At 38.7% G+C, this 17,120-nt stretch overlaps 1 protein-coding gene across 1 annotated transcript in view; it reads right to left on the bottom strand.

The window, feature by feature from the left end:
- The window catches only part of si:dkey-22o22.2 (neural-cadherin), a 147,831-nt gene that overhangs the window by 17,218 nt on the left and 113,493 nt on the right, over positions 1 to 17,120 (bottom strand). Inside the window, exons 13-19 of the mRNA XM_067448317.1 lie at positions 14,741 to 14,990; positions 10,996 to 11,123; positions 9,920 to 10,106; positions 8,881 to 9,024; positions 3,267 to 3,550; positions 1,240 to 2,857; positions 483 to 576 (exon numbers count right to left, since the gene is read on the bottom strand). Coding sequence (XP_067304418.1) covers positions 483 to 576; positions 1,240 to 2,857; positions 3,267 to 3,550; positions 8,881 to 9,024; positions 9,920 to 10,106; positions 10,996 to 11,123; positions 14,741 to 14,990 — 2,705 coding nt within the window. The remainder of the gene's footprint in view (positions 1 to 482; positions 577 to 1,239; positions 2,858 to 3,266; positions 3,551 to 8,880; positions 9,025 to 9,919; positions 10,107 to 10,995; positions 11,124 to 14,740; positions 14,991 to 17,120) is intronic.

Below are 17,120 nucleotides of genomic sequence, written 5' to 3' on the forward strand. Positions count from 1 at the left end.
TCAAACTGCTAATGTATTAATGTGTTAATTATCCAAATTAATGAGAGCAGATCCGTCACAACTCACCGTCAGGAGCAGCTTCGGATGGAACTTGAAATAGACTGTGATTGAACTCAAGACTAAACTGATTGAGTTGGCATTGGTTGAAGGAGTGTTAGCATAATCGCTTCGCTTAAAGGTGCCATCGCTGGCATGAGACACAGAGTCTGGATTGGACAAAGACCATCATATAGATGGAGCTCATTAGTCAAAACCTCTAGCCAGCGTAATCTTTCTTATAAGTTACTAGGAGAGACTTTGTGTATCACTTTAGAGTGAATTTTGAAATTAATAATGCGAGTGACAGGCGAGATGTCAGTAAGCTAATATGCTGTGCTCTGCACGCTCTCATCCTTTATCTTCCTTTATCTTTTTTTCTTCTCTTGTAAGTGTCACTTGACACTGCAGAGTTTGAATCAAACTTCAATAGAAGATCAAAGCACCTGGGGGGTTTGCCTTCAAACTTGTAAACCTTCTCGCTCCAATCATCAAGGTCAGGGGATTGAACCTGTCCAAGTACCGTCGTGGGGAGTGTACCTGGGGAAAATACATAATGAGGTTAGAGAAAAGCTACCTCCATCCAGGCTGCGCGATACCTGGGGCGATGTGCGCGTGTGTGGGTGGGTGGAGAAGGCATATCTTTAAAGAGATAAGCAAAAAGCGGAGCATCTCATTGGCACATATGGACCCACTTAAACAGCACAGTGGGGGGGATTCAATGCTATTAGCATGCAACATTGCCATTTCTCCAAAAGGCAAAACGAAATGCTGTAATCCTGTTACTCATGAAATCAACATCCTTTAAAATGGCTTGTGTGTATGTGCCTCTTAAACCTGGGATTTAAGTAAATTGTAAGCATCATGCCATGTTTGAGCTACATGACAAATTCTTATTAGAAGGCTAATGCATTTCCATCAGAGAAAAGAGAAAAATGCTAAAAATATATCAAGTAATACTACTCTTACCACGGAATATTTTAAAGTATCTTGTAGTATCATGTAATATCAAGATAAATGAAGGCTTACAAAAAGTACCATGGTATTCCCCGTGGTATTTTGGACTTGACCATGGTAGTACCATGGTGTTTTAAACATGTATCATGGCAATACAACACATTTACAATGCACCATGAAGTACCAAGTAAATATCATGCTAAATGAATATGGTAATACTTGTAAAATTAATTTTTTGGAGCATACCATGTAAGTTGTACACTATGAACTCGCTGTGTCCAGGTGAATGCGGATGGTCATTTTTATCTCCGATTATGACGGTAAGTGTACTGGTGGAGCTCATTGGTGGAGAGCCACTGTCAATCATCAGGATGGGAAGAAGATACCGCTTCTGCTGTTCCCGGTCAAAGCTGCGGAGAGCAGTTATCATGGCACTACCATTCCGCAGATCAGTCAAGTTGAAATTAGTAACATCAGAGGTCAACATCAACAGACGAATTGAAAAAGGCCCCCCGTTGGATGACGTGTCTCTGTCAATAGCATGCAACAGAACAGATGTGTCATTCATGTGAACGACTTGTGGCGCAACAGTGTTCTCCCACACGATGGGCCGATATGGAGCCTCAAACTCTGGTCCGTTGTCATTGACATCCTGTACAGTCACTAACACAATGGCAGAGCCGGTCAGAGCAGGGGTGCCCATGTCTGTGGCTAGGATCATAAGCCTATGTTGAGACACCTTTTCCCTGTCTAGAGAGTCAGCTACTACAACCCAACCACTCTTATCCACTAGGAATTGCTGAAAGGGGTCAGATTCCGGGGCAATGCTGTATGTAAACCTCCCATTTTGACCAGAGTCCAGATCCACGGCTGTCACCTGTGCAACAATGGTGCCTACTGGTACATCTTCGAACATGGATCCTGCCTCGTAGAACTGTGGGAAGAAGACCGGAGTGTGGTCATTGGAGTCTTCCACTTGAATGATGCAGTAGGCCAGGCTAAAGAAGTCAGCATCCTCCACTTTGACTGTCAGGTTGAAAGTGCGCTCATGTGGCTTCTCAAAGTCAATCTTCTTCTTTAGTCTCACTATGCCACGGCGGTTTACCTTGTCTGTCTCAATGAAGAATTTACGGTCTTCATCTCCACCGATGATGCTGAATGTCATGACTGAATTTTCACCTTCATCACCATCAGTGGCAGCCACTACCACTACCTCGCTGTTGATGTCCAAGTTTTCTGGCATAGAGGCCATGTAGACCCTCTGGGTGAACACTGGAGGATGATCATTGACGTCGGAAACTACGATGGTGGCTGTTCCTGTTCCTGAAAGTCCTCCTCCATCATGAGCTTCCACCACAACAAGATATCGATCCACCACTTCCCTGTCCAAAGAGCGCAGAACAGTATAGATGGTGCCCGTGGCTGGGTTGATGGAGAAGAGGTTAAGATTGATTTCATTGCGCACATTCTGCACAATTCTATAGGTAAGGATAGCGTTCTTGCCAGCTTTTGGATCATCTAGGTCAGTGGCCCGCATCTCCATTATGGAAGTGTCAGCTGGGGAGTTCTCAGGCACGTGCCCCAAAAAGCAGTTGTCCGTTGCACACAGGAAAACAGGCGCATTGTCATTGATATCTTGCACGTCGACTAAAACATCAGCGAACCCGGTAAGACCCGCCCCATTCTCATCAGTGGCAAGTACAAGGAATTGCCAGGCCGAGCGAACCTCGCGATCTAAACGCCGTTGGGCAAAGATCCTTCCGTTCATCTCATCTATGGTGAATTCGCTACCAGCTCCCTGCCCATGTAGAGAATATCGCACTGCACGCTGGTCTGCCTCTTGATCTGGATCTGTGGCTGAGACCTGCGAGAAGAGCAGATGGGAAAAACCAGGCATGCATATTATAATTCAACACACTTATCACAGAACATACGAGGCAATTAAAAGTTAATAGTCACAGCAAAGGAATGCTGATAGTTCTCTCCTCCTCTTTTTTAGGTGTGTTTATGCAAAGCCTTTGAAGTCTGTTTTTTACACTGAGAGCACAGTAGACAGCAATATTGAAACACGCTAGCAGAGAATGACAATCGTGGCAGGGTGTGTCAAAATATTAATTCCAAAAAGGCCTCCTTTTTTTCTTCCAAAGCTTTAAACTACATGAGGACATTAATAAACATTACATATAATTTCAAGGAAACCCGTAACGAGACTGGAAGCAATCTTCAACATTGTCATTTTCTTGTAACTATATGTGCGTGTTTTCACCCCTCACCTCTAGCACAAGGACAGGAAGTTCTGTAAGTTCCTCCATGACACTGGCATGGTACTCAGTCTGAGTGAACAGGGGTGCCTCATCATTCTGGTTGATGACATTAATGACAACCATTGTCTGGTTTTCCCATTTTCCATCCGACGCGACCAGCCGTAACTCGTAGCGCTGCACCTGCTCATAGTCTAGCCGCTGGGCAATGAAAATTGTGCCAACCTCTGGCTCCACATCGAACGTGCCCATGGTGTTCCCGGAGGTAATCTGGTACCGCAGTTTGGCATTGGCACCTGTTTGGGGGGTTTGGGAAGCGTTAGTATTCTAGGAAGTGTTAAGCTTGGCTGAGCTGGATAAAAAGAGAATGTCAAAATTAATCTGTGCTCATTTGATGAGGATTACATAAAGGACAAGAAAGCTCTAATGCACACAGGCATGATATGATTGCGCTTAAATACTGAAATCAACATACACACATACAAAATGTCACAGACAATTTTTAAAATACTGTTAGTTTTTTACATAACATACAATAATTTTTTACTCAACATGTGATACAACAAATGTCATTGGATAATAATATAATTTATAATAGATTTAAAAGTAATTTTTTTTATAAATTCACCAAATGTGCAAAAATGACACACTTCGGGCCCTATCTTAATGATCTGACCGCATCGGTCTAAACTAAAGCACACGGTGCAAGTGCACTTAGGCCGTGTCCTAATTCACTTTTCCTTGTTTAACAACGGGAAAAACGTTTAGAGCGCCAGGGGAGTGGTCTGAAAGGGTTGTGCCTATTCTCTTAATGAGTAATGGGTGTGTTTCGGGGCATAACGTGCTATAAACCAATCAGATTGTCATCTCTTTAAAAGCCAGTTGCTTTCTTTGCAATTTGCAAGCGAAAAGACTGAACACTTCTCCAGAGAGGAATACTTTTATTTTGTGCTGCTGTGTCCCTGTGTGTGTAACAAGCAGAGTGTACCTGTGTTGTGGACTTGCCTATAGCTGCTTATTACTACATAGTCAATTTCAGTTACCTCAATATAGCAATGTGCCAAAAATACGCAGGAACACACCTTGTTTTCATACCCGAATGCCCATGGGTACACAAATGGGTGCAAATGCATTCACTATTTAAACTACATGGTGCTGGAGGTGAAAATGATAACTGCGTCAGACTGAAACTAGCCTGACGGCGCATTGCGCTAGCTGTATAATAGAGCCCTTCATTTTTAACAATGTAGATCAGTGGTTAAAAATGTATCTCAACCATCAAACTGATTGATTTAAACAATTACCACACAGGGCCGTGCACAGGGGGGTGGCCCGGTGGCTAGAGCCACTGCCCCTTTGCCCTCATCAGCTAAGGTGCCCCTCTTGCCCCCTTCCCTCCCTCACCCTCAGAGGATTTCCATAAAAGCGTTCGGTTCCGCTAAAACTCCACTAGTTCCGCTAAACCTTTCTGTGTTTTCCCGCTCGCTCCGCGCAGCATCGCTCAAAGTCTGCGGCTGTCTGCTCTCTGTGGAGACGGCTGTTCCAGAATGTCGTCGCATTAACAGGTATATTACAAACTACAATCCACAACGTTGAATTGTTTCAACAGTGCAAACATGGATTCAAAGCTCCAGCATGCCACTCCTAAAAAAAATAGATTTCCGATTATAATCAATTTTACGAGTTAATAGGCTACTAGTATCTATAGCCTAACATACTTCATATTTATGATATTTTATTTAGACCATATTAATCGTATACACAATTTAAAAAAAGTTAATACAGGCTATTATAAATATACATGAGTTGTATCAGGGTAGCCTACAATGGGGCTAAAGCACACCCTAAGAAAAATGTGCTCATTTTTCAAAAAAGTCCATAGTTGTGCAAAAAAGCAACGTTTGCAGTCTTTTCTGTTTATTTTGATTAATAAAATATTTAATTATTGTTCAGTAAATATTAAAATGTTAATATAAAAATATATTTTAAAATACAGAAACAAACGTTTAGCCTAAGTAAATAATCTGAAAACATTGAATGAATGAGATTCTATAATAATTTTATAAAGTTTCTTTCTGTAACAACTAAATATATGTGTATTATATGATTATTATCATATATTTTATTATAAATATGATGTTGCCTCTAAGATGGACACCCAAATTATGATATTTACCAGCTGAATCTTAACCATGTCATGTCAACAAATGGAAGCCAGTCAGCTGTTTATTATCATGTTAAATATGCCTTTTACCCCAAATACCATACTTTTATATATTCTGTTATTAAAAATCTGTTGCGTATGATTTACATAAATCATAAACAAGACCTTTGTCTCAAAATATATTCAATTTTAGTGATTCTCATTTGCTACTTAAATCTCCAATAAAAAATGTAAATAGAAAAGATATCAAATTAGCCCAGAATCAACTTTTTGGAAGAATAATTAGAACAACAGAAATTTAATTAGCACTAAAGCCTAACAATTGTATTTACAGTATGATTGTAAAAGGTTTGTTATTCATTTCCTATATTAAGATGATACTCAATCCCCTTATAGTGCCCCTTTTTTTTGGTTTGGGCCACTGCCCCTCAAAATATCTGTGCACGGCCCTGTTACCACAGTCTAGATTTAAGACTGAATAACCATTGTCATGTGCTCTATGAAATTCAAATAATAATACTTAATAATAATAATAATAATATTGCAATAATTCCTATAATAATGTAGTTGAAATGTATGCATTTTATTTCAAACAATCCCCACAGTTTATCCTTCCTTGACCCCAACTAGCTTTATCCACCGATGGTACACTGCGGGGGGAAAAAGCTCTAGTTTTGCGCCAGCTCTGTTTACCAGTCCGGATCAGATTCTATGAGACAAACACCATCTGGGCGTGATGTGTGAGGATTTCATTAGAACATGTCTTGCTCATCCTGGCTACGGCCATCACGGATGTGAAGTTTGATGTGCTGTGACGCTTGCTGAGGGGAGCTCAAGTGATTTTGCCAAAAGCAAGCTTCCTTAATGACCATCATGGCGGCGCCCCCCACAGCTCCACCACAGGCCAACCAGGTTAAACCTAACTATTGTGATCTATAGGATGGTCACTGGCGATGAAAGACAGCTGAAAGACTAGGAGACCTTGTGCTCATTCAGCTGTTGAAGAAAGTTGAGCATGTTTTACATATTCCATCTTTGAAATCAGTCTGGAGTTTAATGAACAGCTCAAAGAGGGCACTGCTAATCAGCTTTAGGAAACACTTAACAGGACCATAAAATTCCTCCTCTCCTGCAAATCAGCTTCTAATTATTCCTATTCCCCATTTTCATCCCCAGCGTAATAAGAAATATTGCATTTTAATGGCAATCTCATTCATTGTGCCTTCCAAAGCAGGAAGGGGACAGAGGGACATCAAGCTTCGATTTGCATTTCCCCTTCATGACAGTCGTGAGATATTAGCTTACGCTCTGCTCAGGACCGTCCATCCAGCCATGGCGGGTCACGTCATCCGTCTCACCTCCACGGCGGCGTAGGAGTCTGATCATTAATGAGCTATCAGACACCTGCACATCTCCATCCTGCTGCCCCTGTCTCCTTTACTCCAGCCTGCTTGTTGACACGGCTCCACGCCACACATAATTTGTCATGCATATGTAACGGGTGAAGCCGCATCGCCGTGAGAGACATTGCGCTCCCGCCCGTTTGTTTATTTGACAGATGAGTCAAAGTCGCCATGCCCTGATGGAAATCAGAGCGAGGTCAGGTGGAGGAATCGTGTCACCGAGATGTGTGGAGGTGACAGCCTGGAATATTCTACAGGCAGAGGATGAGAAATGAGGGGGTGGGCAGACAGGCAGGCTGCCACGCTACGTTGGACGGATAGGTGATTTGTCCAAGCCTGTCGCGCTCAGATTAACAGGAGCGACTCTATGGCTGTCGGAGGAAACAAGCGATAGACCGAATGTTCCCAACAGGAGTAACAAAATCAACAGTAGAAGTCGCTCAGTAAACTGGAATATGCAAATTTGACCACTGACCACTGAGAGTTCGCTAGACTAATTCATAGCTGCTCATGCATTCACATGGCTTCAGCTGCTAAGGTGATGTTTTCAGGCAGTACTGAGATTGTCTGAAGGATATGCAGCTCTCTAAAGACATAAATAAAACATTTATTAAACAGCCAAGTTTCATTTCAGAGGTCAAACTATGCATGGCATTAAGGTAAAGTACGCTGTCAGCAATGCCCGTACACATGCTAATTTTGGCATCTTACATTACAGGGACAAAAAAATAAAATACAGACTTCTTCTGTTAAATGGTATAATGGCTATAGTTACATCATTACATCAACTCTGTGTACTGCTGAAATAAACATGAACTCCCTGCAGTTTCAGTTTGCCCTTGAGGGGTTCAGCATACTTTGGTAACAATACCAAAGTATGCAGCTGTGCGAAGCGGTTAGGACAACAAAACTATCGTCCCTATCTTAAAAAGATGGTTTGCTAAAAAAATTGTCAGTATTTACTCACACTTATGTTGTTGTTATCCAGGGTTATTATTGTCAAAGTAAACCATACAAATTGTTTTTTGTTACTTGGATTTTTTTTTAAAGCAAAATAAAATATTTTATACTTGATTTATTAAAAGAACTAAAACTGAAATAAAAAAGAACTAAAATTTTATAGAGCTTCAAATACAAAAACTAATAATAAAAATGACAAAAACCATCTATTAAAATAAAACGGACCACTTTTTTGGCACTAAAGTGGTGTTTTTTATTTGATTGTGTCCTTTTATTTTTGCTATATGGAAAAGAGCAATCTGGGCATTCTGTAATATATCACAGAATAAAATAAAAATAATAAAAAGAGGTATTCTTTTACACAGATATAAAAACTAAGCCACACAGATGACAATAATAGCAGGTGAGTAAATAATAGCAGAATGTTCATCTTTGTGTAAATACCTTTTTTTCTTATAGTTCGACTGACAGATAATAGATGAATGAATCTGTGCAGCTTGTCTAATACACTTGCTATTTTCTTCTCATTTAATCTCTGGTTAAGCCACCTAGTAAAGCCTCTCGAGAATTTTGTCAAAAATCTACCATTATACACCACTTTTATCATTTCAGTATATTTTTCAAAAGGCAGAGCCGCCTATTCGGTTCCTTTTAAAATCTCAATGGTTATTTGCCTGGGCCCTCAGATGTCACGCATCTCATGTAAATTTCTACACAAAATCTTTCACACAAGGGTTTACTTCCATCATTAAAGAAATCCTGCTACTTATTTAATTCTTTTTCTTGAAGACAACAAAGAAAAACAAATCAAAGAGACAAACATCAAATGGGGTGCTGAAATTGTTACTCCCACATTCACCACAGAGATTTGCTAACAAGCTCAGCACAAAAAGGAAAAAATTTTCCACCTAGATTTATTTCGCTCAATTTCTTTTTGCAACCCCTCCTCCTCCATCTCTGTCAAAAATATCAGTGGGCTGTCAGAAAGAAATCATTGCACAAACAAACAAAACTAAAACAACAAAATCCACAAACTAAAAACAAGTGACAGGACCACCCGAATAAGATATTTGACACACCTACATACAACAAAAATTACCTTCATCTTCATCGTTAGCTGTAACGGTAATGACCACGAATCCCACTTCCTTGTCTTCCTCCACGCTGATCTCATTTACAGGCTGAGAGAAAGCTGGAGCATTGTCATTTACATCTGTGACAAAAACCCTCACGTAGGCTGTGTCTACAGGGTAAAAGAGGTGTGTATTACTTCCAGATCACATCAATGCATAGAATACCTCAGGAGAAAAGCTGATTAAGAATTCATTAGTAAACGTATAAATGGTATAAGATAGGCAAGCAGAACAATAGCAAAGTCATTGGGATTCGTTGTATCAAATATAAATGTATATTTTTACACTACCATTCAAAAGTTGGGGTTGGTATGATTTGTTATGCTCACAAAGGCTGCATTTATTTGATCAAAATACAAAACAAAAATAGCTGATTTATAATATAATTTATTCCTGTGACTTAAAGCTATATTTTCAGAAGCCATTACTTCAGTCTTCAGTGTCATATGATCCTTCAGAAATCATTCTAATTCAACGATTTAAATTATTGTAAATGTTGAAAAAAGTTGCTACTTGTGGAAACGGGAAGCAATTTTATATTTTACACATTTATTTGTTAAAATGTAAAAGCTTTTACTGTCATCTTTGTTTAGTTTAATGCGTTCTTGCTGAATAAAAGTATTCATTTCTTTAAAAAAACATCAGACCCCAAACTTGTCAAGGAAAAGGATGTCATTGTCATATAGCTGTTATGAAAATATATTTGCAAGAACAATGGCTTCATAGAAAATGTTAATGAGAAATTATTTGTGAAAACTTGAAGTAAGGATTTTTCTATAATATGTATTAAACATCCTAATGACTGTTTAATATTAAATCTGCAGTCTTATTAAAGGCCTAAATTGCATACAAATCCCTAGGATGGCATTTGTTCTTCATTAGGCGTGACTCATTGAAGTTTTAATGAATGGAGTTCATCCTGGAGGCTGGTGTGCCCTGCGGTAATCAGTGGACGGGGAAACAGAGTGACCGAGGGGTTAAGAAGACATGGTTGATAGATCACACCTGTGTTGGGTTGGCCCTGCTGACTGGGCCGGGCCGACTCCGAACTGTCCTGAGACTGGACCTCGATCAAGTAGGAGCCTTTCTGCTCACGGTCAAAGGTGGCCCGGGTGTGAATGATGCCTGTGTAGGAATTAATGCTGAAGAACTGCGAGTCGCCACTTTGGTCCTTCAGAATTATGTAGTTAATCTAGGCAGGAAAGAGTGTCAAGCAAGATTAAAAGCGAACTATGTATCAAATAATTTAAGTCACATATTAGATAAATATTAAGTTATGTGATATGGTAGATCTAGCCTGGATGCCAGCCGAACTTAGCCCCGCCCACAACATTTGAGCTCGGGCAGTTCGGTCTGGACTTGATCTATAGAGGAGTAATTATACCATAATAGGAGTATTATAAAACAGAAACTGTTCGGACCAATTAACTTGTCAGGGCGGGCATGATGGACAAATGAGAAACAGTAACGTTAATCATCCACGTCACCAAAGGTGTTGGCCTTGGATTGAATTTGTTCAAATCCTAAATCGAGAGCTTGTTTGTATGCATTCACCTTCATTATTTCTCTCTGAAATAATGATCATGTTGGTAAGTTGTCTGTGTATCCTTAAATTCTTTTTTTAACAACACCGGCAAAGATCGTTTATTCCAGCGCATGTGCGTTTTTTTTTTTTTTTTTCTTCAATTCAAAATGGCATTTAAGGTGTAAAATGTGTGTTATTTTGGCAAGGTTGCCTGCTAAAATTCGCATTCCTGGGTCTATATATCACATAATTGAGGTCGCTTCAAACCGCAGACATGAAAAACAACCCACGGAAAAAAACGCAGACTTGGCAACACAGTGCAGTTGAGCCCTGTTGACATTTGACAAATGTTATGCGTAGCTTCGTTGCTCTGATTAGTTGTAGGTCTATCCAATTGAGGTCTTTCCTGGTTCGGTTGAAACAGGCACATAAATACAGCCCAATGGAGTAATATCAGACTCATATTCTGACTAGAATTGAGTATAACCACGTCAGGCTATGGTAGATCTAAAGTTTTAGAAAGAACCAAAAAGTATCATACTCAGAAGAGTCTTACCATGCCATGGAGACCAGAGTCCAGGTCAGAGGCTGAGACTTGAGCCACTGATGTGCCAATCTCTGCACCCTCTGGAACCGTCGCCTCATACGTGGATGACATGAAGAAGGGAACGTTGTCGTTCACATCTGGAAGAAAAAAGAATGAGAGCAATCAGTTACAAATTAAGCACTACTGAAACAAATCTTCCAATGGATTCAAATGGACATATATTAGATTAGATGTAAACATTGTTTTACAGTAAATACAGTTACCCCAAAAAGTATTTCAAGATTAATTGCATTAGATATCGAAACTAAATATACTTGATCGAAACAATGTACTTTTCTGAGCCATTTTAACATGTTCCACAATGTCTGACTTCCATAAAGTGTCAGTATATCTACTGTTACAGCTTTTTTTAAAATGTTGCTTAAAAAATTCATTTGTTCTGGCTTTCTTTAAAAAAGAAAAGAAAACTCCACTTGGTTTGATATTTTGTATGTAATGCAACGGCATTTTAAAGTGTGACTTTTGGGTCATTTCAGGTCTTTGTTGGTTCTTTTATTTTTTATTCTACACTTTAAAAAAGAATTTGAAAAATAAGTTACCTGGTTGCCTTTTTGAGTTCATTGAAATTAAACATTTGAGTTAATACAATTAACATTTTTGAGAATCGACAACCTTTATTTAAATATGCTTAAAATATTTTGTAAGCATTATAGGGTAATTTGTGTTTTATTTGTGATGACGGAGTGAAACATGCCAAATTGTGCTATTTTCATGATTTATCCAATTTTTTATGTGGTTTAGATACAATAGATGGATAAGTTTCTATTTATTAAACCAATTTCCTTCATTGTATCAACTCAAATGTTTAATTTCAATGAACTCAAAATTTGAAGGCAACCAGGCTACTTTTTAAGTTAAACCAACAACATTGTTTTTTTTTTTTTTTTTTTTTTTTTTTTTACAGTGTATGGCTTAGTTGGTGAGTGGTTAATTGTGTTCAAGATAAGTGGGGTTTTATTGTCTGGATTCTCTGCTCTTAGTGGATTACAGCGGCTCTAAACTAGTTGTTCTGTGGGATTCTTGTCTCCTTTTCCCTCTATTTCAATCTCCATTTTCCTCTTAATTAATGCTGATGTGGTCTCGAGTGTTGTGTGCTGATGCCAAAGCTCTTCACTGTTCCTATTACACACACACATACACACACCATCACTCGGCACCCCCCACCCGCTGCCTGTCATGCACTCATCAGCGTTCTGGATTTCCACATACACTCAATGACAGCAGAGATCACTTTTTGTGTACAAATGCACAGCGCAGGCTAAATGAGCTATGAAGAAAGGGGAAAAAACATTAGCGTCAGCGCCTCAAACACAATCAGTGGATCAGATCAGACACTGCTGTGCTTCTGAGAAACCGCACTGGCATGAAATGCTGATTGCTAAACTACCGCAAATGTGTTTACCTCTCCGAGGGCACACAGGCGACGTGGAACCGGTTGTCGAGGCGTATTTGTAGCACGCTAGTGAGAGGTGTCAACATGGACTGTTATCATTGTGTCAGATTTTTACATTTTTGTTCTCCTTCTATCTTTTTGTCTCACACTATGGAAGAAGTACCATGGTGTTACCATGATTTTTAGACATGGAACTTTAATACATTTATAATAATTACAAAAAGGGTTTATAATTTCAGATAAACGCTGTGTTTCTGAAATTTCGATTTGTCAAAGAATCCTTAAAAAAATATTTGCAGTCTCCACAAGAATATTAGGAAACGATTATTAATAATAATAACTAGAATGTACATTTCCTGAAGAAAATGTGAGTAGCGCTTGCAGTGGCAAAACTTGGCTGGGTGGTTGCTAGGAAGTTGCTATGCAGTAGGTAGTTGTCACATATGGTTATGGAGTCTTTATAGAGTTATTAACATGTTCTTAGCCTGATTCAACACTTAGATAATTCCTATTAGCATGTCGCTATTCACTGCTAGCATGATGGAAGTCTAATTTGCTAGCATGAGTCAAAAGAGGCACCCCCCATGTTTCTACAATGTTCTGATGCAGAAATACAGGACAATGGTTGCTAGCTAGGGCATGAATATGAAGTGTTGAAGGTGATTTGTGATTGGCTGTTTGCTGCTCTGAGTCAAACTCACGTTTCTATGAAATCCTCACTCTGAGCTTTGAGTCGTCAAAGTTCATCCCAATGCAAAGTCTATGAAACATTTTCGCCCACTTTTCACCCACCGGACAGGAGGAGTTTTGTGTGGAATAATAATAATTATGCAAGAGAACAATAGTTATGCTTTGCCTATATGGCAAGCACCATTACTAATGAGAAATGTTTTTAGAGCACCAAATCAGCATTTCTGATGACTCACGTGACACTGAAAACTGTGAGTAATGATGCTGAAAATTCTGCTTTGACATGACAGAAAATAATTATATTTGAATTATTTCCAAATTGAAAACAGTTATTTTACATTGTAATAACCATAACAAAATGTATTTGAAATAAATTAATTTCATGCTAAGTATCAATTAACATATTTTTCATCATTTACATACAGTAGAAGCTCTGGCGTAAGCTAAACATTACATTATAACATGCTAAATATGGATTTTTTTCGTACACAAACGCATCACTTTGCTTATTAACCCCCTGGAGATGTGGAGTATGTTTATGATGCATGCACTTTTTTGAGCTTCAAACTCATGTGCCTCGTTCACTGCCATTATTAAACATGGAGGCATCAGGATATTTATTAATATAACTCTGATTGTGTAGCCTAGAAATCTAGACGCACCCTAGTGGCAGCAAATCTAATCTGCCCGTGAGTGTCGATGTGTTCAGAGTTTTGCTGACCGGATACGGCGAATGTTTAATCTATCAACAAGCTCTGTTTCAGCTTCGTTGCTCTGGTTGGTGGTAGCGCTATCCTATCACGTGCAGAGGGAGTTTGAAAGACAACCGTTTATCCCGCCCCTCGGATTGAGCCCTGTCAATGGTGAGTTTCCGAACCAAACATCTTGATGTGGGTCTGGCTTGTCAGGCTACTGATTGTGTTCATCAAAAGTAGAAAGTCATATACACCTAATTTGGGTTGAGGGTGAGTAAATCATAGTGTAATTTTCATTTTAAAGTGAAATAATACTTTAATCCTGCCCAATACCTAAACTTAAATTCTACAAAAATACCCTTACTAAATATTAATAAGCAGTAAACTGTTACCCTTGAGTTAGTTCTACTTGAGCACAATCAAATATACTGAAGTGTATCTTTAGTTGGATCTCAGCCAAACTTCCAGATAACTAAAGCACATTAAGTACAAAATTAGTTTTTCCAATTTAACAGTATACCAGTTTAGTATACAAAAAATACAATTACAGGGTAATGCTATAGAGTACATAGATATGTAAATGTATTTGTAGTTTATTTTGCATAAAATAAATGTATTTTTTTTTTTTAAAAGTGGTATTTGGTTTTTACCTAATATACCTAAATATTCACTGGGGAATATTTCACAACATCATTATTTTCACTGTATTTTTTATTAAATAAATGCAGCCATGTTAAGCATAAGAAAAAACAACTAATTTGTTGATTGTCAGTGTATACATACAAACTGAAAAGCATCAATTAAAAAGTTAAAAATAATAAAAAATAATAAGTAAATAAATAAGTAAATACATAATAACTGACCCTAAATTTGCAAATTGCAGTTGTAATTTCCAGAAGATGATGGTATTTCTCACCTGTGATGTTGACATAGACAGTGGTGAAGGAAGCTAGCGGTACAGCCGCCACGTTCTGTACACGCACTCGGAGCGTAAAGAAACGCGTGGTCTCATAGTCCAGATTCTCCGCCACCAAGATAGAGGCAGAACCGTCCCTCCGGTTAGGCTTGATGTAGAAGCGCACAGGCATGTTGGTCTCGGGAACCTGACCTTCCTCCAGGTTGTAAGTCACCCTGGGGTCACCAAGAGGGGACGTTGCCTTGATGGTCTGTTAGGAGGGAAAATGAGGTTTAGGTTGGTCATGTAAAATTAAATATGGCCTGCATGGTGAAATATTGTTATGAAAATGTGTGGGTTTGTGTGTAATTGGGTAAAAACTGCTTAGATGTGCTATAATACTTTAAACACATATTCACATAAGATGTGAACACCTATTACTAAAGCTCAAATAGGATAATTAGCATTATTTGTGAGAAGGCATCAGTAGAACCGTAGGTTAAGCGCCTGCTGACTTGCAGCATGTGAACACATTAGACACGGTTCATCAATAATCCAAACTAATATTGACAGTTATGGAGTTACTTTCTGCAGTAGTAATTTCCAGATTTCCTATGTCCTTCCTCTTCCTTTATATCAAATTTGATTACAAACCAATGTTTACATATAGCCTCTTAAAGGGTTAGTTCACTCAAAAATGAAATTTCTGTCATTAATTCCTCACCCTCATGTCGTTCGACACCCGTAGGACCTCCGTTCATCTTCGGAACACAAATGAAGATATTTTTGTTGAAATCCGATGGCTCAGACAGACCTTCATTGACGCCAATGTCATTTCCTCTCTCAAGACCCATAAAAGGCACTGAAGACGTCGTTACAAAGCCCATCTCACTAAAGTGGCTCTACAATAATTTTATGAAGCGATGAGAATATTTTTTGTTCACAAAAAAAAAAACGAAATAATGACATATATTGCAATGGGGCGATTTCGAAACAAAGCTTCAAACCATTACTATTCAGTGTATCGATTCAGGATTCGGAAGTCACGTGATTTCACATGTTTGACATGCGATCCGAAAGATGAATTGATAAGTTGATTCATAAAGTTCGAAGCTTTGTTTTGAAATCGGCCCATCACTATATAAGTCGTTATTTTTTTTATTTTATTTTTGCACACAAAAACTATTCTTGTCGCTTCATAAAATTATTGTAGAGCGACTGTAGTGAGATGGGCTTTGTAACGACGTCTTTAGTGCCTTTTATGGGTCTTGAGAGAGGAAATGACATTGGTGTCAATGAAGGTCTGTCTGAGCCATCGGATTTCAACAAAAATATCTTCATTTGTGTTCCGTAGATGAGTGTCGAATGACATGAGGGTGAGTAATTAATGACAGAATTTTCATTTATGGATGAACTAACCCTTAAAGAAAGAATGCACAAGAATATTGAGTGGAAATAAACCATCATTATGTAATGTTGGGGAAACTACTTTAAAACTTGCATTCTAAGCTAAGCTACTCAAAGTTAACATCACGTTTCACAAGCTACTAACAAAATGTAAAGTTTCTAGAGGGAGGAAAATATTTTAAAACATAATTATTATATTAGTTATAATTGTAATACTACAAAATAACAGTGATGAAAATACTGTTTGTACTATAAGTACTGTAGAATATTGTCATGCTACTGAAAAATGCAGTTGAATAAGGAGCACTGCTACTTTAACTTGGCTGTTAACCCGAAAACATGGATACTTTTTTATTATCCTTATGGCATGTGCTGTGCAAGGGAATGCAAAACCCCCCAGAAGTGTAATGCCACAACATGAAAGTAATTGTTTTGTGGCTTGGAAAATACAATATTACAGCTTTAACTTGGCTGCAAGGGTAACTCAAAGTCTTTTAGATGACGTAAACACATTTAACCCAAAACACCATCCACCAAATGACACCGTAAAGCAAACAAAACAGTCCAATGACAATATGGCTAATGGCACAGCAAAGCCAACAGTCAAAACTCAAAGAGAAAGACTGAAACCATTTATGGTCATCCAGAGTTAAGAAATACTTGGCATCTAGCACAAGTTATAAAACTTGGTCGACAGAGAAAAAGGGTGAAAAGGTAAAGCAAAATAAAAGTGCACTGAGAGAGAGAGAGAGAGAGAGAGAGAGAGAGAGAGAGAGAGAGAGAGAGAGAGAGAGAGAGAGAGAGAGAGAGAGAGAGAGAGAGAGAGAGAGAGAGAGAGAGAGAGAGAGAGAGAGAGAGAGAGAGAGAGAGAGAGAACTCTGTGTGTCAGAGAACATGGGTCCAGTCAGCCATTAAATCAACCCTGGCCATGATTTTGAGAACATCCGCCCACCGCAACACAGAAAACAAGTACCTTAAAAGCTCTGTGGCTTTT

This window comes from Pseudorasbora parva, chromosome 7, assembly GCF_024679245.1.
Source record: "Pseudorasbora parva isolate DD20220531a chromosome 7, ASM2467924v1, whole genome shotgun sequence".
Classification (NCBI taxonomy): Eukaryota; Metazoa; Chordata; class Actinopteri; order Cypriniformes; family Gobionidae; genus Pseudorasbora; species Pseudorasbora parva.